This window comes from Emys orbicularis, chromosome 6, assembly GCF_028017835.1.
Source record: "Emys orbicularis isolate rEmyOrb1 chromosome 6, rEmyOrb1.hap1, whole genome shotgun sequence".
NCBI classification, from domain to species: Eukaryota; Metazoa; Chordata; order Testudines; family Emydidae; genus Emys; species Emys orbicularis.
The window spans coordinates 12581968-12605466 of NC_088688.1; the positions used below are offsets into that span (position 1 = coordinate 12581968).

Here is a 23499-nt window from a genome sequence, read left to right on the forward strand (position 1 = left end):
TAGTTTTGCAATTCTCAAACTGTGGATTTGTGTCTCCAGAGAGAACATGCTTGTTAACAGCAAAAATGTTTTTAAATAAATAAATATATAGAGATGAGAAATAACAGACCTCAACCTTATTGTCCCTCTGCAAATTTGTGTACACAGAGTCAATTCCTTACCTCTCTCTAAAAGTGCAAAGTTTCAAAAAGTTCAATGAATAGAAGATTGTTGGGGGAGGAATAGATCTGGACAAGGAGAAGAAGTCTGGAGATAAACGTGAGAAAGGAGGGACAGGCAGTAGAAACAAAAGTAAAACTGTTTGAGCAGCATATTCCAGAAGTCTTGAGGTCTTTCTGAGTGTAGCCTTCATTGATTTGAGATCTACCATACCATTCTCTCACTAGAAGAGAAAACCTCTAATGGCAGCATGCTGTAAAAGAGACCCTGTTTGGGTCTCATCTATCTCAGAGTTGTGAAGAATATGTATTAAGGTTATAACAACGATAAATTTTTTTAATCGCGATTATTTTTTTGAGTTAATTGCATGAGTTAACTGCGATTAATCGACAGCCCTAGTTTTAATGTGTTGATATACACAAATAGTTACAATGCTCCACCGCAGAGCTGATTGATGTAATTCCGGTAGGTGTATCAGTTTGCTAGGCAAAAATAAAATATCCCTTTCCTTTAATTCAATCCCGTTAATCGAAGCCTCATTATAATTTGATCGAAACACCAGCAACCCAATAATTAATATTAGAAGTTCAAATTGCTTTCAGGTGGAATTACGGGATAGTTCTTTCAGTGACTAAAGCAGGCTACTATTTAAATCGGTAAGGAAAGAGGCTCAAACGCTGAATGAGAGCCAAGATCCTATAGCAAAGACATGTGATAAGTGATGCCCACAGGCAAGTGGTGTTGATTGTAATTACAGTAACTCCTTATTTCAAGTCATCCCGGTTAATGTTGTTTCATTGTTACATTGCTGATCAATTAGAGAACATGCTCATTTAAAGTTGTTGAAGCCTTTCTGGCACGCCTCTGACCAAATTGTCTTGTTAGGTTGATGCTTTTTACATAAGTCTGTGATCGGGGATACAATGTCACTGAACCCCTCCACAAACCTCCTGTAATAGTTTGCCAAGCCTATGAAGGATTGGACTTGCCTTTTAGTTTGGAGTATGGGCTGCCTGCTTTGTCCACTGCTTGCAGAAAGAGCAGCCCGTTGGAGCCAGCTGGTGGGGGCTTGGAACTAGGGTCGACCGGCAGCCCCACATCAAATCCCCTAAATTCCCTGTGCAGCAGCCACCCAGCAGGCTATCAATTGCTGGGCAGTTCAGCTGTCCCCCCCATCCCTCCCTCCCCCACTGCCATGTGCTGCGCGGGGCAGGAGGAGTGCTAGTTCATCATTTAGCACAGGGGTGGCCAACCTGAGCCGGAGAAGGAGCCAGAATTTACTAAACGTACATTGCCAAAGAGCCACAGTAATATGTCAGCAGCCCCGTCCCCATCAGCTCCAGCACCCACCACCCACTGGCAGCCCCTCCAATCAGCACCTGCCCCTCCCTCCCCGTACCACCCAATCAGCTGCTTCGTAGCATGCAGGAGGCTCTGGAGGAGGAGGGGGAGGGCATGGCAGGCTCAGGGGAGGGGGTGGGAAGGGGTGGAGTGGGGGTAGGCCCTGGGGCAGAGCCAGGGTTGAGTAGTGAGCACCCCCCAGCACATTGGAAAGTTGGCGCCTGTAGCTCCAGCCCCGGAGTCAGTGCCTATACAAGGAGCCGCATATTAACTTAATGAAGAGCCACAGGTTGGCCACCCCTGATTTAGCAGTAAGGCATTCCCTGAAAAATATCCCACCCTCTGACTTCACCACCTCAACCAAGCTTTACAATCATCATTGCTGTGTACAGTATTAAATTGTTTGTTTAAAACTTATACTGTGTGTGTGTGTGTGTGTGTATATATAGTCTTTGGTCTGATGGGAAAAAAATCCCTGGAACCTAACCCCCCGATTTACATTAATTTTTATGGGGAAACTGGATTCGCTTAACATCATTTCACTGAAAGTTGCATTGTTCAGGAACATTACTACCACGTTAAGCGAGGAGTTACTGGACTGAGAGTGAAGCCTGTCACATGCTATGGGAACCGGGACGTGCCCCAGGGACTCTCACCGGAAAACAACATCAACAGCCCCACCCAGTCCCAGGGAGGAGAGCGGGGCTGAGCCAGATTGAACTAGAACAAAACAATACTAGTAACGGCGGCCCCCAGAGGCCGACCAGGCCGCGCCGCGCCACGCAGAGGACCCCCCCGCCCCCAGAGCGCGCAGCCCAGGGACACCGCGCAGCGGGCGGGCTCGGGGGAGCGGGGACGGAGCAGAGGGCGGCTCCGGGGGGCCGAGTCAGCTCCCGCAGGGACATGGCCGCGCGGGGCTCCCCTCCCCGCCAGGCCCGGCCCCTGGGGAGCAGGCGCCAGCCCCGCACCCCGGCCGGGACCAGGCGCCTCCCTCCCGTCCCGTGCGGAGCCGGGCGCGGCGGTGGCCGAGGGGCGGCGCGGCCCGTACCTTGGCCTTGCCCCTGCCGGGCTTGGGGCGCTCCCTGCGCGGGGGTCTCGCGGCCTCCGCCATCCCCGGCGCCCCCCTCGCTCCTGCAGCTCACACCGGAAGCCCAGGGCAGGGGCGGAGTCACACGACCGGCCTCTCCCCCCCAGCCAATCAGCGCCGCGGTGGCTACGGAATGCGAGGAGGGACATATTCGTTCCCCGGGACGGCACGCGGCTCGGCCGCGGCGCCCCCTCGTGCTGCACAAGGCAGCGGCAGGGCGCAAAGCCAGACAGCTGATACCTAGCGCAGCCGGCGCTGCTAGGACCCCCTGCCAGGGCCCACCTCTGCCCCCTTGGGCACCCAGTGCCACTGCTGTCCTCACACCTGCCAGAGCCAGCTGCCCAGCATGATACCCGCCAGCCCCATCCTCTCTAGGGCCCCGCCCCACCTCTACCATCCCCATCCATCGCAGCCAGGGCCGGCTCTAGGATTTTTGCTGCCCCAAGCAAAAACAATTTTGGCTGCTCCCCCACGTTTTTTTTCTTACCCCACCCCCGGCCCCGCCTCAACTCCGCCCCTTCCCCAAATCCCCAGCCTGCCTCCTCCCCCAGGCTCTCAAGCCTAGGAGGGGGGGAAGCTGCGCATGCGCTGCGGCCACTCGGAGTCTCCCCCTCCCTCCCAGGCTCTCAAACCTGGGAGGGGGAGCAGCAGCACGCGAATCATCTGTTTCGGGCGCCGCGGCCGCTCGGGATCTCCCCCTCCCTCCCAGGTTTGAGAGCTGGGAGGGAGGGGGAGCAGCGGCGCGAATCTCGCGCTCTGTCACGCGAGCAGCAGCAGCGGAGGTGAGCTAGGGCGGCTGGGGCACATTTTTAGGGGCGGCATTCTCGCGCCGGCCATGCCGCCCCTAAAAGTGTGCCGCCCCAAACCCCAGCTTGTTTTGCTGGTGCCTAGAGCCGGCCCTGATCTCAGCCACCCCCCACCACTGATACCCGCCCTGCCTACACCTGCCCGTGCCATCCCCACCACTGCTGCTGCTACAGCCACCCAGTACTATCCCATTCCCAGCCCCTGCTCTGGAGCTCCCCAGCATGACATCCACCCCATCACTTTTACCCACCACCTCACCCGTCAGTGTCATCCCCGTCAGCACCTCAGCCACCCGAGTGCCCCGCCTTGATACCTGCCAGCCACCTCACACACCGCCAACCCCTGCCATCTCCATCACCAATAGCCTGGTCACGCCACCATCAACACCTGCCAGCAGCAATGCCAGGCACATGACCCCTAATACTATCCCAGGCACTCGCACACATCCAGATCCTTGCAACTCCAAGTACACCCTGCCCTGCAACAGCACACACAACCACCCTGACAGGTTACACTAGACCAAAGGAGTTTTGATCACCTTGATAAGTGATGAACAACTTCACACAGACATGTATCATGGCCATTTTATTAACTATTCAGAAAAATGATAGCAGGGAACTGCTAGCTCTTAATTAACATGACAAACAAATCATTACAAGTTTACAAAACAATCCAATAAAATGCCAAAGCAGCCCATTCAGCACCCATTTGTTATCATTTATAGCACTGCGCATCTTACTCAGCACAGACAAATCTCATCACACAGATAATTTAACAGTCAAAACTCATTTGTTTTCTATTAGCAAAAAACAGTTCTGTACAAGTATGTTGTAAGGATCTCTCTGCAAACAAGCAGTTCTGCTGTGTTTTCCAAGCAATGAGACAGTAGGTCGTTGTGATGTTACTGGATAGCACATTTCCCCCCTTCCCTAACCCCAGCATTCCAGCAGCGTTGGATCTAGCCACACTGACCTACCACATGGTGTTCAGGCACAGGTTAAACTGTGTATGCATGGTTGCTAAAATCTGCAGCAAGGTCTATGGATACAAAGCCTTAAAATCCTAGCGCACTATGCAATGGGTATAATTCAAAGACCTTGGAGTCTTTGAGGGATGTGGCGTATTTGTGACTTTTGTCATTGCGCCAAAATCCTGGTTAGGAAGCCCATTAAAGATAGGCAAACATAAGCAAAAATAACTTCCACTAATTTACTTCAAGCTTTTTTTTCCCCTCTCCTTTACTGCAGTGGTGAGTCATATCTTTGTGACACATTAACTGATGTCCTTTTCTGTACCACAACAGCTTAGCTACCCTAAAATTCTGATTGCCGCTAACTAATGTTCTTTCCATCTGAGTCACACTACAGATCACTTACCTGCCCTGCAGGGCTCTGTTGTATTGGTTACAACATTGGCAAGTCTACTGGTGTCAATAACAGTTCACACAATGAGTAGCAAAGATGCAATCGCAACTTGCAGCGCAGATAAGAAAGAGTTTTGCCTTTAATTTCCAAATTAGCTAAAATTCTCTTTTCATTCAGTTAACAGCTTTAACATAGAACGCAGCAATCTCGGTGCTGCAAGTGCACAGAAAAATACAGCAGGATATTCACAGGAGGTTTAATTTGTATAAAAGTTACTTTTTCCAAAAGCAGCTAGCAAATGTCATGCCTTGGAAACAATCATCCAATGAGAATTTTTTCTGGTGACTCCCATCTTTTCATATGCTGTACCTACAGTATTTTCCACTCCATGCATCTGATGAAGTGGGTTTTAGCCCATGAAAGCTTATGCCCAAATAAATTTATTAGTCTCTAAGGTGCCACAAGGACTCCTCATTGTTTTTTCTGGTGATGTATCACTTGTAACTCTGCAGCCTACTGCAGCTGCAGGGCTGGGGGGGGGTGTTGGTTGGTGGAGTTCTGCGGCCCCAGATTGAAAGCTTCCTTCTACCACTTGCTTGTGAACTTTCACTTTAGCCCAGTTGTACTAAACTCTTAATAAATTCAGGTACATTCCAAATTTACCTCCACACTCTTACATACGATTGCTCTAATCACAATAATAAAAAGCTTTTCCAATAGCCACTGACCACACTTGGCATTTTTATCATTAACATTTTACGGTTTGAAACCATCTGCCTTTCCAGACTCCTTTAGAAACTGAAAACATCAGGCTAGAAATGAAAGTATTTCCACATGCCTACCACCATCCTAATTCACCTCCTGAAAAACTGAACTCAATATTGCGTTGCTAGTGGTTTCACACCTTCCTCTTTTATCTAGGGAGTACTGACCTATTGATTTTGAAGTGATTTTAGACACTCTCTAAGACAACTCAGAGAAGAACCTTGATTTTTGGTGGCAGCTTGCTTTCTTTCTCTTTAAGAGTGGCTGGGCAGAATACTCGTACTTTTTGCTTTTGCTTTCAGGACTGGCTTCTTTAAATCAGAGAGCAAATACAGTGAAGCGATCCACATTTCAAATGTGCATGACCTTGCCCTGTGATTAACTACACTCTGAATTAAAAAGATCCTTTCGAAAAGCACTTCTTTATTGGAGTCCTGCTGTCAACTAAATAAGGAAATAATCGCTCTCCCTACTCTCAGAACTGAGATAGGAGCGTCACTCCTGGGCAACTAATATGGGGCTGCATTTTAACCCCTCCATTTTTCAAGTGATGCACGTGGGTTTAGCTGCATGACTTCCATTAAAGTTATTGTGAGTTATGTGCCTGAAACGCAGTGCACCACTTTGAAAGTTATTGAGCTGCAGTTTTTGTAGGCAAGAAACAAACTAAGACCATCTACTGCCCTGAGTCAACCTGGAAATCCCAGCAGAGAAAAGGAGCTTCTTGTACAATATGCTTCTGAGTACTAGTTCTTATACTATGGTCCTGACCTTACTATTCTGCCATCCCAGTAATCTCTAATGAAAGGCCCTAGCTGTAGATCTGGGGTCAATTCTCTTTCTACATCTTTCAGATGGAAGTAACATTTGGTCACTACTACCAATTCTCTCTCATGCTGAGACTGTGTGGCCTAGTGGAGAGAATGCAGGACTGGGACTCAGGAGACCTAGATTCTAGTCCTGTCTGTACCACTGACCTGCTAGGTGACTGATCAAGTTGCTATGCCTCAGTTTGCCCACCTGTCAAATGGGAATAATTATACTGATCTCCTTAGTTAAGCACTTTGAGAACAAATGATGAAAAAGCACTACATAAGTGCTAGGTGGTATCATCTATTCTGGTGTGCATTTGTAACAATACAATGATAAATAATGATATATTTTCTCATCTGCACTTTACCTGTTTGTTCTTTTAATGCTCTGTGGTCTGGATTTACAAATGAAATCCAGGCTTGATCAGCTTCTGGCATCTTTTAAATAAGGGGTTCTCATCTTGGGAGTTGCAACTACTAGAACAGGGATAGGGACTGTCACAAACAAATGTTGGGATCACAATCACCCCATCCTTCCCATGTTGCTAAATGGGTAGGAGATTTCAGCTAGATGGGAAGGGGGCCTAGGATGGAAAAAAGTGAGAACCACTGTTTAAATTCAGTGAGTGTTACATCATCATTTTCAACCACATTAAAGTCAGGGCTTCACTTGCAGGATCCTGTGGTATCAGTTTCCCACCCCCACTCCCTCCCCAAACTGAGGCAAGAGAAAAAACAGAGTCTGCCCAATGGGCCATCATATATGGAGATCCAGTCACTGAAGTTCCATACATCTGTAGGTGTCTTGCACTGGAATAGACACAGTATATGTGCTAGTGGCTTCGCATTCCAGAACGGGAGGAAAGCAGAAGTCCATACCCCAGCAAGCTCAAGGTGAGCATTGAGGTGCACTGGCCGAATGGTTTTGGAGACCCAGGACTGGAATAGCATAGAGGGTTGTGCTGCATTGGCAAGTTTGCATCAAAGGCCCAGCAGAAGAGGAACACAGACCAGCACTTACATGCTACAATGACCAGCGCTCAATTAATACTTCAGATCGATTGGGTTGGGAAACATCGATAGAACTCTTGGGGGGGGTGAGATTTGAAAGAGTAGTGGGCTGTAGTGTAGGACCCAGATCCAAAGGGAGGACAGGGACTGGCAGAGCAGAGAGAGGTTAGATCAGGAAAAAGGTGCAGTAGCAGAGCTCTATAATCTTCAATGCCTCCTGCCTGCACATTGTACTTGTGACTATAACCCGTCTGTCCAGGCCTTTACATGCAGGACGGAGGAGCAAATTCACCCCCCAGATTGAAGTTTATTTTAGAGCATATATAATTACATGTTCAGTATGCAAGCCTCACATCTGAAATAAATATATATAGAGAGAGATTGAGATTAAAAATAATCTACAATATACAATTATATCAGGATAGTTTTAGGGGTTTTTTTATAAGACAGCGTTTTTAATTGTGCATTTCATACAGACCATTAAAATGTAGCAGGGCAGAATTCAAATCTCACTTATCACATTGGGGTCTTTCCCACACAAGGAAACAAAGCGACATTCCCTAGGTTTGTACAAAATCACACATAGCTCAGACACAATTTGATGCAGAATCATCCCTGTTGCTCTACAGCAAGAAATTAAAACCTGTACACGCTCGCATCAAGAGCTACACACAAATGGGCAGACTTCCTCAGTGTCTGTGCACTTGACAGGTAACAGCCAATGGAGATGGACATGGACATGAAGGCTGGGGAAGTTCTGGTCAGGAAATGAGCTTTGCAGCTAGGCCAACAACAGTAACCAAGTTAGTTTGTGCTTTATTAGAAACGAAAGAGCCAGATCCCACAACATTGATAACAAATGGGAATTCTGCCATTGACTTCAATGGGAGCAGGATCAGACCCCAAGAAATGGGGGGAGTGGGGAAAGGTTTGCTAAATGGAGACAGGAAAAGGCAATAAGAATATATTATTTCTTTTATTTTCAAGCGTATTGGACAGTGGAACACAAAAGATAGAAGAAGCAGCTGACAATGTCCCTGAATTGTTGCCTCCAATGGGCAAAACCTCACGAGGTTCTGACTCTGGGTCCTGGTCAAAAAATGCACCCAAGAGTCCAGCTGCTCACACAGATTAGCCTGATTGGAGTTTGCAGAATCTGTCGAGGGCAGGCTAAGTGGTGGGTAGCTGAACAGCGGCAAGCCCTGCCTTCGGATGTACCTCTCCGGGGGGCCAGCTCATGTCCTCCAGTTATTCAAGAAGAATGGAGGGGTCACCAGCCTGGACCTGCAAGGATGGTTTTGTATTGTACTGCTATGCCACAGTAGAACCAGGAAAGGGAGGTAGGTAACTACTGAAGGGCCATAACTTGTTCACCTTCCTCTCATCAGAACCCATATTGAAGTCAACGGACCATTCATGTAATCCAAACAGGCTCCTGAAGCGTGATAGATAGAGACAGGATATGAATCAACTTCTTCCAACATCACTGCATAGCGTGGAGCAAATGCACAGTACAGCCATATAAATACCTCTCGAGTTCTAACTCTCAGCGTTGCCATGAGTAAGCAGTCTAATGAGCACTCCCACAATTAGGGCTAGGCTATGATCTTAATCACCCTGGTGAGAATCAAGCGTACCAGACCCAAACCTTACTTTGACCTGTGTACTATGCACACGCCCCGGCATGCCCAAAGCACTGCACATGATTCCCATTGGCAGCATGATGGTGGCACATGTGAATTCTCATTCGTCATGGTGAGCAGAGATTCTTTTTTTTTTAAATCCTTTAGAGTCTTCCACACAGATGTTGAGGTTTGCACATCACAAAGAACTGTCACCAACACCAGAACACAAGCCTCTCTTATTGATAGGGAAGATTCCATTGGATCAGCGAATATTATTCAGAGATTCAAAGTCCTCCTTTCTGACCTTGAAAATAGGACATCAGCCCATGTAGTTTGTCACCGTGAAGGAAGAGGGACCCTTGTTGGACCTCGTGTGGATCCTCAAAACATACAAAATAATTACCCTAGAGTTTCAAAATATTTTTTAAAAGAAGAAACAGTTCCATGCTGTATCACTGTGCCCGATGCTGGAATTGCAACTGAATACACGGTCTCTGATGGGTGGATCAGACGACTAATTTTTGCACTCAGTGGCACTACTGGGCAAGCAGCTTTGAGACCCTGGAGAAGAGGATGGAATTGTAAGAGTCAATATTTCAGTGAAAGAAACGTAGACAAATGTAATGATGGGAGGAAAAGCAGCCAGCTAGATCATCCAGTCCCCCTCCCAACCTAGGCAGGATTGTTCCACTACAGCAGTGGTCTCCAAAGTGGAGTGCGCAATAGGATCCTTGGGGGTGCGCGGCAGGAAGAGCGCTTTTGTTTTTTTGCTTCGGCAGTTCGGGCGGGAGTCCGAGCGGCTTTTAAAATACCAAAGGATGGGACCTTCAATTCTTCCCATGGGACACTATTCCACAACCTATGCAATCTCACCTTTGGGAAGTTCTCTCAGATATCCAGCCTATATTTCTCTTTCCTAACTGTCTCTCCTAAATATACAAGTGTGTCCTGCACTTTGTCTGTGCAGCGTGTCAGTCCGCACAAGTGTGACGTGCACTAACTGGGCTGTGTGGACCCTGCTGACACGCACTAAAAGTTCCCTAGTGAGCACTGACATAGCTGAAACCGGACTACATTAACACACACTAGGGACCTCTGAGTGCACACTAGCAGGGTCTCCCCAGGGCAGTTAGTGCGCAACATGCTGGTGAGGACTAGACCCTACACCTCACTGGTGGGACTAACGCAGGCCCCAAGTAATTCCTTTTCAGAATGAAAATACTTACAGCTCAGGCTAGTGATGTATTAAACTGTAACCATCAATCGTAGCGTAATCAGGGTCACCTGTAATATAGAAATCACAATAGTAACACTTGGCTGTTACATAGCACTTTTCATCCATAAAGCTCAGAGCACTTTACAAAAGAGGTTGCTAGCATTATCCCCATTTTTACAGATGGGGAAACAGAAGCAGACAGAGATAAAGCGCTTGATCTAGGTCACCCAATAGGAAGTGGCAGAGCCAAGAACAGAACTCAGGTCTTCTGAGTCCCAGTCCAGGGCCCTATCTACTAGGCCACACTGCAAATAACAAAATTGATGCTTCCCAAGTAGAGAAGAGCCCAAGCTGCAGCCTTCAGGTCCAGATCTTGCCTTCTCAAAGTTCAGGACTGTCCATATCCAGGACTTTGGTTGGAACTTCTTGCTGGGTGAACTCCTGGCCCCATTGAAATCAGTGGCAAAACTCCAGTTGACTTCAATGGAGCCATGATGTCACCCTCTATTTCTAACAGAAGCTTACAGGTGCCTGGAACAACATTTTCAGAGATATCATAGAATATCAGGGTTGGAAGGGACCTCAGGAGGTCATCTAGTCCAACCCCCTGCTCAAAGAAGGACCAATCCCCAGACAGATTTTTGCCCCAGATCCCTAAATGGCCCCCTCAAGGACTGAACTCACAACCCTGAGTTCAGCAGGCCAATGCTCAAACCACTGAGCTATCCCTCCCCCCAATAGCTAGAATGATCAGGGGATATGAGAATCAGGCAAGATCACCAATATTTACATGGCAGTGGAAGTACACACAGAACCTGCAACGCCTGCAAAAATTGAAATACAGAGAGGATTGCACAAAAAAATGCTTTAAAATGTGTGATTTCTAGAATGACTTGGTGTAACTCACCTGGCCCACTCACAGGGATTGGTAATGGCCCCCTCCTGCACAAAAACAAACAAGACAACACTCGTCTCCTTGTTGCTAAATGATCTGATTCTTTCATATTATTCAATTCTTGCCCGGCCCCACATGGCATTTCTGGTAGATTGTGAGTGCAGAGAACTTTGGTTGGTTTGAGGTTTGCAATGTCCCAGTTTCAAAGTGTGCCATATTATTAATCTCCTGCAATGTCATTAGCAGCGGACAAGACGCAAGAACCAGGCAGCCCCCGTCCCACCAGAGGGTAGTTTTTGTGGTGGGGTGGGGAAGAAAAGCGGTGGCTAGCCACAGCCCTTCACAGTGTGCACCGTGGGGCTTCACGCACAAACATGCCATCATTTAGACAGTTCAGTATTCCAACCCCAGCTATCAGGTAGTCATTACTGTGACTGACTCCTACTGCAAAGCAGCCATGGACATTAGTCTTCAGTGATGACAAGGGTGCTCTCAGTTCCTTTTCTCTCCCCACAGCAGACCCGTCCTTCATCCAGAGCCCAACTCCCCTCTTTGGTCAGCAGATTCCCTTGCTCTCCCAGTGCAGCTGATTTAGGTTCTCTCCTTTGCCCACATGAGCATGTGTTCTTAGATGATCCAGCCCTCCCCAGACAAACATGGGGAGAAGGGAGCCATGCAAGGAGTGCAGGAAGGTTTCCAGCAGCAGGGACGGGCTAGGGAGCAAAGGAGGTGGCAAACCAATGCCCAAGATCTCAGAGGGTTTCCTGGTACAGAGGGGGACTCAATCCAGGCAAAATTCCCAACCTGCCCTGCCTCCCCGCTGACCACGTACCCCAATTCCCACCAACTTCTATGGGACCCTGAAAGAGCCTAAGATCCAAACAGTTCCAAAAGACTTAAAGAAGCAACACCCATTTTTAACCTATAGGTTCCCAATAGCCAGGCCATTGCTTTTATTATTTGGTTTGTGTTGGGTTTATTTATTCTTACCTCCCTATCCCAGGTGCTGGGGCCTGATTTCTTGTTGAAGTTGTATTTCTTTGTGTGTTATAGTAATTTTCATAGACCACAGGAGCTGGGGGGGTGGAAATACAAGTCAGCTGTAAAAAATGTTTTTGTGAGCCGTTGGCATGCAATGTACAGCATCACATCTGCAAAACGGGAGATGCAAATTCCTTCTTCAGCTCCATCCCTTCCACGCTGAAAAAACTGTATTATTAGAAACCAAAGCCTACAGAAATGAGGTTTGAGTTCTCTTCAGGGTCTGGTGGCAATTGCCCGCTATCCCGGTGCAAGGATGCCACTCTAGAAACAGGCTTCATTTTGAGACCAACACAGAACCAGAACCATCAAGCGTGCTTGCTTTCTGCACCACGCTTTGTTTAATAAACCCCATACCCTTACTAGAGCCGAGAAGCTGTACAGAATGCTCATGGCCACACCGCTTAGAAAACCTACATCAAGCAGTTACCTGGGGGCATACTTCCGGTTTTACGGAAATTGACAAAAAATTCGATATCCTTCTCGATGCTGCACATTTCTAGACTCCTCCGGGTTTCTTCGTATCTCTGTAAAAAGGAGGGGGGGGGAAAGTTTTTTTTTTAAAAAGCATGAAGTGCAGAAACAAAAATTAAATTTGTCTTTCTGGAAGGAGAAAGGATATAATTTGCATCAGCAAAATAAGTGTCAATAATACAAGAGGTGAAAATCTTGGCCCCAATAAAAGCAACGGGAGCTTTTGCCATTGACTTCATTGGAGACAGGATTTCAAATCCTGTTCCACACTATTGACTGGGTGTTCGTTATTGCTATCTGCTGGATTATCTATGAGAATATCAACAAAGCTAAAGCTGTGCACAGACCACCCTACCTGAACTAGCTTGAAGATAGCAAGCCCAGGTAACAATAGCAGTGAAGACAGTGCAATGCGAGTGAAGAACCTTCCCCTTCTGCTCGGCAAATAAAAGGTTTGGAGGCCCTTGGGTTTTTCAGACCTACCTCATCACTCTGGACGCACTCCTGAGAAAGCTGGTTAAGGTGCAGCCACAGCGCATTGCGGAAGTAGTTTATCCGTTCGTACTCCTGGGTCTCAAAGAACTGAAGAGATACAGGGAGGCAAGTCAGGGTATGTTAACAAAATAACTAACGGCCACGTTCCCAGCCAGCTGGGATTAATCGTGGAAGTTGGAAAAGGGGAAGACATACATCATCTAGGCGACCACCCTGCCAATACAGGTTTGGGCCATATTGGACCCATACTAGTGCTTTGCTAGTCCTTTCAAATGTTCTAAGCAATGACCTGACCTTGGGTCTAACTTCCCCACTTCTTGGCATTTTGGCCTTAATCATCCCTCTCTGGGGGAGTCTAGCCTACCTTCATACGGGGTGGACTTAGTCTAATGAGTCTTTTCCATCTCTAACTGCTACCATCCTTTATTCTTTATGAGAAAAATAGATTAACAGCCAGCACTACATGGTATTAAACAGAAGCCTGCATCAAGGCAGGATCCACCAGGTCCAGCTGGTCCCGGCACTCTGCTCCATCAGGATTTGCACATTTTCTGAAGGGACCCCTTCCCCTCAAGATGAGTCTTCAACTTTCCCTTTGGCCCCATCTCATCCACACACAGCCCATCTTAAGTGAGATCATCCTGCCTGAAACATCGGATGGCCAAAAGTTGCACGCTAAACTTAAAAGGGAAGCTCAGTCAGGTTATTAGGTCCTGTTGCACCATGGTGGGAGGACTGACTCCAGACGCTGACACCTGCGGATGGTGGGGAGGCAAGCCAGCTAGCCAATGCACTGTTTGGTCACCCCTGGATTTAGTGATCCCAGGCCACTGCTCTCATCCCTACACCCAGACCCACACCCACGTTTGGATCATTCCGATGGGCATGGAACAGTCTGGATGCTCCTCAGAGCCCAAACCTTCTGAAGTCTGCCCTTCGATATGTATTCATTCCATCAGGAAGAGTCCTTTTCACATTTCCACGGATAACAAGTAACCTCTCACCAAGAGCACACATTTAAATCGGCAGGACCTTTTGTAATGGACCTGCGGCAGAACTTCCGTACTTGGCGCGCCTAATCAACACAACCTGACTGATTTGAGGAAGTGAATCTTTGTTTACCACTCCTCACTATCAGCCGATGGGTTTTCATTACACTGAGCCATTGACAAGTTTTGGATGGGCAAAGCACACGCAGGCAGGTCATTTCATTTTAAGAAACCAAAGCAAAATGGAAGAACGAGCAGAAGGGGTCAGCACTAGGGAATGGGCTGAGCTGAACTCATAATAGTACCTCCCTTTTAGAGCCCTTTTTAATCCAGAGATCGCAGAGCACTGTACAAAGGACATCAGTATCATCATCCCTATTTTACAGATGGGAAACTGAAGCACAGCGCGATGGCACGACATGCCCAAGGTTACCCAGGAGGCCAGTGGCAGAGAAGGGACTAGAACCCAGCTGCTCTGCCTAGAACAGCAGTGTCACCGACAGAAAATGCAATATACCGATGCTTAAGCAACGTGACAGGATCATAGGTGTGTCGGAAACCTCAAGATTTGCCCAAGATGACACACGGAGTTCTTGGCTGAATTGGGGATAGAACTTAGATGCGAGTCTCGGTCTGGTGCCATCCATCTCTCTCATCGTAAATGCATGTGGTGCTTTACAGGCAAAGGGCCTGATTCTCCTCTCACTGACACATGTGTTATGCTGGTGTAGGAGCTACTCCTGATTTTATACCAGTCTAAGTGAGAGGAGAAACAGGCCAAACATCCCTGGCTGAGAAGGTTTGCAGTATAAGGTAAGATATGACCTGACAAGGAGTGCCATCAAGCCTCAGGGAAAGTACAAAGGTGACAGCAATAAGACCATGCAGCTCATTTCTTTGAATAGAATATAGAAAGAGTTTATGGGCTGCTCAGAGAAATAAAGTAATAAAGGCAAATCTTAATCTCCCTGAGCCTGTCCATTATTGTATTATATAAGCTAAGGTTCCGTCCAGTAGATGGCAGCACTTTGCATACAAAGACGCCAGCGCAAAAAAATGCCACTATTTTGCATGCTGACACTTGAAGGCATTCCAATATATTTCCCTACTTTTAAATGCCAATTTTGGGGGCTTTGTATCCAGACACTAAGAGGCAGGGACATGCAAGTTTAATTGGGAAGTGTCTTGAAGTTTTACCAATAAGGAAACAGAAGAGGCCAACTGTGGTCCCTCACTAGCATTGGCAGTGAAGGAAATGAAATCCCAATCTCAAAGACAGAGTGTTGCAGCATTAAGATCCTCCATTATCTCTAGGATGGATGGCAGGCTTTGGTGTGTTACCTCGCAGGCTTTGGTGTGTTCATTCTGCCATTCTTCCCTGATCTTCTCAAGAGCACCAACATTCAGCTGATATTGCCTGTCTGGTAGGGAAATCCAACAGCAATTTGATCACATGTACAACACACAGGTCTGGATGCATGAAAGACTCAGGTAAACAATTCTAAACACTGTGATCAGAATATGTTGGACCCTGGGTTTAATTTGGGTCTAGAGCATGTGAAATGAATTTACATAAGAACATAAGAAAGGCCGTACCGGGTCAGACCAAAGGTCCATCTAGCCCAGTATCCTGTTTCAAACTCATTTCAAAGGATCAAATTGTTTACATTATAACAGAGACACTTTCACCTAGAAAAGTGAAGATCTTTCAACCAGTTCTAAGTAGCAGCTGCTCTTAATTGTTAAAAGAAAATCAAATACAAATAGAATATTTCAATTACATCATATCATATTATGACATGACAGCAGTGGTAGTGAATATTAAGCACTACTTTCACTGATGTGTCATGAAACAACATTATAAAAATATTCAAAACTCAAAATACTAAATGATATTTTGAAATTCCAAAATGAAATAACAAAAAAATCCCAAAACTGAAATTTTTGAGAAATTCCAAAAATATCTGTTTTCCTTTTGAATCAGAACAAAAAGAAATCGAGGTGTTGAAATTTTCTGCAAACCAGGAATTCCAAGTTGCAGCCAGTCCTAGTCCAGACAATGCCGCACAAAGAAACTCTTGACATTTTCCAAGTCAAACATATTCCAAAATGGAAATCTTTTTATTTCAAAATATTTTTTTTCTGCTGAAATATTTGTCACAATCAAATAAAACTGTTATTCCAAAATTATTCCCAGTATGACACAAATGGCATTTTCCATCAAAAAAAGTTTCAACTAAACATTTCCAATCAGCTCTAGCTGGGACATGGTCTCATCACAAGGAGACAATGAGCCATCAAGACATAATGTTTGACTTCCTGGGGCAAATGTATCCAGCGTATAACTGTGCGACCCACTGTTTTAGGAAAGGGAGGTCTATGCCAGTCACCCCAATACAGCATTTGTGTAATGGGTTCCTCTCCATCCCATCCCCTACCTGCAGCCCCCAGCGTGGCCCAGCCCCTCCAAATGTAACAGATACTCCATGTTATCAGCACTCACCAGAATCTTCCAGAGCTGACTTGCTCTGAGCCAACTTTACAAACAGCTGAAAAACAGAAAGATAAAGGAGTCATTGTGAGACAGCAGCTCAACCCACAAACACTGCAGAGAAAGTAAGGTTGGACCTCATTTCTATCCTGCAAATCCATCCTTAACCAGTGGGTGAAGTCAAACCACCAACCCAGATTTTTTCCCCCCAAGCTCTGTGTCAGTGATTCCTCACTAGTGGTTCAAGTCTTCCATGCTGGCTGTCAACCATCAGGCCTTCAGCTAGCTACCAAGCACCCAGAACCACCTTTGAACTCCTGGTGAGTCTGCTACCAGAGCTTCCGTGCAGTGAAAGGGGGCTCTCCTGTGTAAATCCAACTGCAGGTTCAGGGTCCCCGTCTGGCAGGTTTCTTAGAAACTGTAGCCACTATCTTTAGTTCTAAAATGACTATAACAGGGTTCAAAAAAGAACTAGATAAGTTCATGGAGGATAGGTCCATCAATGGCTATTAGCCAGGATGGTGTCCCTAGCCTCTGTTTGCCAGAGGCTGGGAATGAGCGACAGGGGATGGATCACTTGGTGATTACCAGTTCTGTTCATTCCCTCTGGGGCACCTGGCATTGGCCACTGTCGGTAGACAGGATACTGGGCTAGATGGACCTTTGGTCTGACCCAGTATGGTCGTTCTTATGTTCTTAATGGTATTTTTTCCTGGAGGTGATTTAGTTGTTGAACAGTACCTAAAGCAGGACAGGAAAAGTGCCTTCCTTTCACCCTCCCTGTGTTACCTTTTCTTGTTGCTTTTGTGTTACAAGGTTTGCATTGCGGTGCACGGCCTGTTCCGCTTCATCTTTATCCCTGCACCGCTGCTCATACAGCCTCTTTGCCTAGGAGAGAGGTGGGTATGTAAGCGAGTAGGAAATGCAACACAACACACACACACACACTAAACTGTTGGATCAAATCCTGCACTCACGTTAAGGATTCTATAGGATCTGCCACATACATTACTGGAACTTCAGTTCAGTATCCTGCCTCTGGTAGCCACCAACATCTGATGCTTCAAAGGAAGACAAGCCCCTCAATGAAGGCAGCCAACTGTGCAATGCTGCGTATGTAAGGACACCTTTCCTTCCTGACCCGAGATCAGTTTATGTCCTGAAGCATGAGATTTGATTACCCTCATCACAGCCTGAATAACACAGCTGGCCCCACATTCATTTTCCTCCCACACGCTTTGCATTTGCTCTGTAGCTCCTGGTCTGCATGTCACTCACCAGGTGCAGAACAAAAATACAGTAAATACAAAGACAATGAAAAGATTTGGTGGCTTAGTCAGCTTCAGTGCTTGGACACAGGACATGTGCTCATGCAAATACCATTCCCACTGTTTAACCATTCAAACACAAAACTATTGTAGGTAACACAGACAGTGTTATATTTCTAATGTGCCTGCATGATACAGATCTGTGGCCTGTAAGAACCAGATGATAGGAGCCACTTACCTCCACTGTTTTCTTATACTGCAAATTCCTATTTTTATGAATAGCATCCATTACAAGCTCCAGCTGTGAAGGGAACAACACCTGCATTAGTGCACCATCCAGCCCCAGGAGCACTGCAAGGACGAAAGCTGCCGAGGAGCTTAGCGGCTAAGACAGTCACCTTGATAGGTTCCCAGTTCAAGTCCTGTCTTGTGTGTGTCAGACAACATCTCAGCAATGTGAGACCAGCAAATCTCATAACAATATATTGCATCACATGACCAACACCCTTCATGACTAGGGCCCTACCAAGTTCACGGCCAGGAAAAATGTGTCACGGACCATGAAATCTGGTCTCCCCCCGTGAAAGCTGGTCTTTTGTGTGCTTTTACCCTATACTGTACAGATTTCACAGGGAAGACCAGCGTTTCTCAAATTGGGGATCCTGACCCAAAAGGGAGTTGCAGGGGGTGGGTCGCAAGGTTATTTTAGGGTGGTCACGGTATTGCCACCCTTACTTCTGCGCTGCCTTCAGAGCTGGGCTCCTGGCCAGCGCCACCACCACCAGCAGCGCAGAAGTAAGAGTAGCTGTACTGCAACCCCCCTGCAATAACCTTGCAAACCCCCCCCCCCCCACACACACACACACACACACACAACTCCTTTTTGGGTCAGGTTCCCTACAATTACAGCACCGTGACATTTCAGATTTAAATAGCTGAAATCATGAAATTTACGATTTTTTAAATCCTGGGACCATGAAATTGACCAAAATGGACTGTGAATTTGGTAGGGCCCTATTCATGAGGTCTGGCAACATCGGTGAGCCCTCTCCCTCCTGTTTGGTATAAACTTTAACTACTGATTAACTATTGTTATCCTTCCTTTTACAGACAGAGGGCAAACAAGACACAGAGGAGTTAAGTGGCTTGGCCCAAAGCCCCACAGGAAAGAGTCAGGAATAGAACCCAGCTTTCCTGGATCCTGCACATAATACAACCCAGTAAGGGCTTGATTTTCAGATGTATTTAGGGTAATCAGATGTCCCGATTTTATAGGGACAGTCCCGATTTTTGGGTCTTTTTCGTATAGGCTCCTATTACCTTCCACTCCCTGTCCTGATTTTTCACACTTGCTGTCTGGTCACCCTAGATGTATTCCAGCCCACAGTGAGAACAAAGGCAACTACTGGGTACTGTGTGTGTCTGAAAACCTGGCCAGAGACCACAGCTGCCCCATTAAAAGCAATTGTACGTTGTAAAGATCTCTTGCCAAGATCTGAAGCTCAGGGAGCAGAAAGGGCCCAGGCGCAGCTTTTGATGGAAAGAAAATACAAAAATGATCTATTTTTCCTAAAAAGAAGCGTAGGAACCCAAAGGCAAACACATGCAGCTTGAATGAGGAAGTTGTAAGTCACCACACTCATGCACTCTGATGCAGTTACAGCATTTAGGAATGAACTCTGGACTTCCCAGAGCAGCAGGGAGTTCACGGGCGAGGGAAGGGGAGGGACAGAGAAAGAAAACCCTTACCCCAGCAGCCAGCATATACACTGAACAGGCAACTTAGCACACTTGCAAACTTCCAGTAAAGCTTGGGCTCTTTCACAGCTCCCAGGCCCTGGTGTAAAGCTAAGGAGCTGGCCGTTTGGGGTCATTAAAGATCCCACAGCACCATTTGCAGAAGTCAAGGTTTTAATCCTGGCATTCTGGCCAGATTCCAGCTCACAGAATCACGTGACGCCTTCCCAAATTCCTGACCTTTTTCTGATGACGTTTTTGCTTTTCCCTGAAGTCCTCCATCTTCCTCGCCTCTTCCCGAAGGGTCTGGGCCAGCTGGATATGACTCTGCCCGACACCATCTACCTCTGCAAGTGAGGGGGAAAAAACAAAAAACCCACATGCTCACAAAGACGGTCTTGACTGGAGTCACTTGTGTTATCTAACACAACACTAGGCAGCATTTCTAAAACACCTTCGCTGAGAGTTTCAACTAGAGCCAAGCAAAGTTCTTCAGGCAAATGGCAATCACCTGGGATGTGGGAGACAGGTTCAAATCCCTCCCTCTGCTGATGTGGAGAAGAGATTTTAATGTAGGTCTCCCACATTGTAGGTGAGTGCCCCAACTACCGGGTATGGGATAGCCTAGTGTGGGGCTTTCTCAATCTCCTCTGTTGAAACTGTTACTGTGCATAAAATTCATGAATAGTCACTGGGCCAGAGAGAGAGAGAGAGAGAAAAAGTGAGACTAACTCAACAGCTGGTGATTGGAGCACTTACCTGTGAGACCCAAGTTTGTATCCCTGTTCCAACCTGGCCAACGGGCAAGTTGTTTGGTGAATCTAACCCTTCGTTTCCTTTGCTTTTTACGTGGACAATGTGCCCGGAAATGAACCAGTTCATTCTGGGTTGAACAAAACATTTAGTTCAACCCACAGTGACATTTTTGTGGACTTTTTCAATTTGCTGACTTTTGGGGGGAAATTTTCAGATTCGGTCTGAATTTTTTTTTTTTTTTTTTTTTTTTTTTTTGGTAACTGCCAATAAACTGAAAAATCAGTTATTTGCCCAGCTTTAGCTGCACCATGCTTCATAGACATCAAACCCTAGAAACATCCCTGTAAGGTAGGTCAGCCTATTACTCCCACTTTACAGATCGATAAACTGAGGCACAGAGACAGGTGAAGGACTAGATTTAGATTTAGATAATGGCAACAGTTAGCTTGAGTTACTCCTCTCAAGTTAGCCTAGCTCAAGCAAGAGCAGCCACACACTGCGAAACAACACTCAAGATCTGATTAACAGTGCAGAGCAACTGCATTAGCAGAGTGATAACCTATGCTAAAAATTGAGCTGTAGCCAGGAGCTGTGTCCCCACTACACTACTCAAGCTTCACCCACGCCCTCTCACAGGCCAGCTAAATGGCACCACCTAACTCAGCTAGAGACATCTGTATATGAACAGGAGTCCAGTTAGAGGCAACACTTGAGTTATACCTCAAGCTGCACCGCCCTTTAGTGTGGTGTCCACGGATTTGGAAGGGCCCAATTTGAAACACCTAGCACCTGATTTTCAGAAGTTTTGAGCACCCACAGCTCCCATTGACGGACCCTGAATCAGAAAATAAAATACTCAAGATTGGTTTCATTTTATTATGAACCCCCTTGACTGGGTATTGCCCTTGCCTGGGGTTAGAGGTCACCTGGCTTACAGGTGAAAGCCCTACGTAAAAGAATAAATGGACACAAATGGGACATCGGGAACGGTAACATACGAAAGCCAGTAGGTGAACACTTCAATCTCCCTGGACATTCTATAACAGATTTAAAAGTCACTATTCTTGAACAAACAAACAAAAACTTCAGAAACAGACTTCAAAGAGAAACAGCAGAACTAAAATTCATTTGCAAATTTTACACCATTAGTTTGGGCTTCAATAGGGACTGGGAGTGGCTGGCTCACTACAAAAGCAGCTTTTCCTCTCCTGGAATTGACACCTCCTCATCTATTATTGAGAGTGGACTACATCCACTCTGATTGAATTGGCCCTGTCAGCACTGGGTCTCCACTTGTGAGGTAACTCCCTGCTCTCCATGTGTCAGTATATAATGCCTGAGTCTGTAACTTTCACTCCATGCATCTGAAGAAGTGGTTTTTTACCCACGAAAGCTTATGCCCAAATAAATCTGTTAGTCTTTAAAGGTGCCACCGGACTCCTTGTTGTTTAGATGAAAGTTTTGTTTTGTCCCACAGGGCACTATACAGAACTACACCCAGAACTCTGACAATTGACAGCTTCTGTTCAAGACTTCCAGGACTGGAAGAGTCGGGGGCGCCACGGGTCAGGGTCCAGGTGCACTGGCAGAGTTTTGTGGGAAGTTAGGGCAAAACTGTGATACTCAAGCTGCGCCTCGCGAGCGGCTCTTTAATGTGTCTCCCGCGGCTCTTTGCAACACATGATATTAAATCACTGTGTCATTTAATTATTAATCAATCAGGATGCTTTTACTGTGTCATTAAACCAATTAAGTTATTAACTTGCACTAAGTTATCAACTTATTTGCTGTGAGAATAAATATCTATATATAAACTAAATATTTCCCTGTCGTCATGTTTAAATATGAATAGTACTATAGTAAACGAAACAATGAATTCACACGACTGTGGCTCTTTTGGGCAATGTTGAGCACTAATTTGGCTCCTGGTCCACTGAGGTCTGAGTATCACTGCTTTAGACTGATGAACAAAACAGCACAGGGTGGACCACAAAGGCTGGGTTTTAACCATAATTGGATGTAATTGTTTTCAAGTGAATTGCTTAGATTTTTCACCCAGTGCAGTTCAAAACCAGGAAAATGTTGAAAGGCCAGCATGCTACATGACAGCAGCACTAGCCTCTACGAAGACATTACAGTGACCTGGCTTTTGGGGGGGGGGGGGGGGGGGTGCGCCACTGCCCTCTATTGGATGCAATCAGCATTGTGCATCTGTGTGTCATAGGTAGGGCCCTACCAAATTCACAGCCGTGAAAAACACGTCACGGACCATGAAATCAGACCTCCCCCATAAATCTAGCTATTGGAGGGGCTCCTACTGTTCAACTGCTCCAGCTACTAGTCCACCGGCCTGGAGAGGGATGGGACTTCCTCTTCCCCTGCATGGCCGCTCTCGGGGGTACCTCCCCTGGCTGCAGGAAGCTCCATGGCTGTACCTTCTGAGCCCAGCTCTGGAGGCAGCACAGAAGTGAGGGTGGCAATCCCGTGACCCCCCTATATAAGCTTTGTGACCTTCCCCTCCCCAATAACCTCCTTTTCGGTCAGGAACCCCACCATTACAACACCATGACATTTCAGATGTAAACATCTGAAAACGTGAAACTGACCAATTTTAAAACCCTCCAGCAGTGAAATGGATCAAAATGGACCGTGAATTTGGTAGGGTCCTAGTCATAGGCAGGAGAGCTGGTCAGGAAGAGGCTGACAAAACATTTTTTTCATCAGAATTTGAAGATCTATCTAAACACTTCATAGACACGGTTCGATTTCAACAAAGTGACGACAGAAACCTGCCTGATTTCCTGCCAGCTTCCCCATCTGGCTCCTCGGCAACCCAGCTGGTGGGCTGCTGGGGAGCTCGGCCTCCAGGATCTGCAGCCCGCCTGGCAGACTGCCCGGAAGCTGGGGCTCCATTCCGTTTGGCAGCAAATTTCAAAATTTCTGTTTGGGTTTCATTCCGATTCAGAAGCAAGTTTCGAAATATCAAAAATCTCCCACAAAACAGAATTGCCTTTCCCTGCCCTGCTCTAACAGACGCCAGCTTGCTTGTAGTTCTAGCCCTACGGACGCCATGACACGCCGAGCGCCTGCAGCGTGCAGAATAGTGACAAGCGTGCCGTTCCTAGAGCACCACAGATTTCCGGCAACACTATTGTGTTGTCACATT

The 23499-nt window shown here is 46.7% G+C and overlaps 2 protein-coding genes across 2 annotated transcripts in view; both read right to left on the reverse strand.

The window, feature by feature from the left end:
- Positions 1–2611, reverse strand: part of EPG5 (ectopic P-granules 5 autophagy tethering factor) — a 103352-nt gene extending 100741 nt beyond the window's left edge. Inside the window, exon 1 of the mRNA XM_065406616.1 lies at positions 2549–2611. Within this exon, the coding sequence (XP_065262688.1) occupies positions 2549–2611 (63 nt within the window). The remainder of the gene's footprint in view (positions 1–2548) is intronic.
- Positions 2612–9454: 6843 nt separating this feature from the next.
- The window catches only part of PSTPIP2 (proline-serine-threonine phosphatase interacting protein 2), a 51449-nt gene continuing 37404 nt past the window's right edge, over positions 9455–23499 (reverse strand). Inside the window, exons 5-15 of the mRNA XM_065406618.1 lie at positions 19818–19924; positions 18079–18141; positions 17362–17460; positions 16585–16630; positions 15423–15502; positions 13081–13179; positions 12554–12650; positions 12073–12157; positions 11095–11129; positions 10198–10255; positions 9455–9532 (exon numbers count right to left, since the gene is read on the reverse strand). Of these exons, the coding sequence (XP_065262690.1) occupies positions 10206–10255; positions 11095–11129; positions 12073–12157; positions 12554–12650; positions 13081–13179; positions 15423–15502; positions 16585–16630; positions 17362–17460; positions 18079–18141; positions 19818–19924 (761 nt within the window). The 3' untranslated portion in view covers positions 9455–9532; positions 10198–10205. The remainder of the gene's footprint in view (positions 9533–10197; positions 10256–11094; positions 11130–12072; positions 12158–12553; positions 12651–13080; positions 13180–15422; positions 15503–16584; positions 16631–17361; positions 17461–18078; positions 18142–19817; positions 19925–23499) is intronic.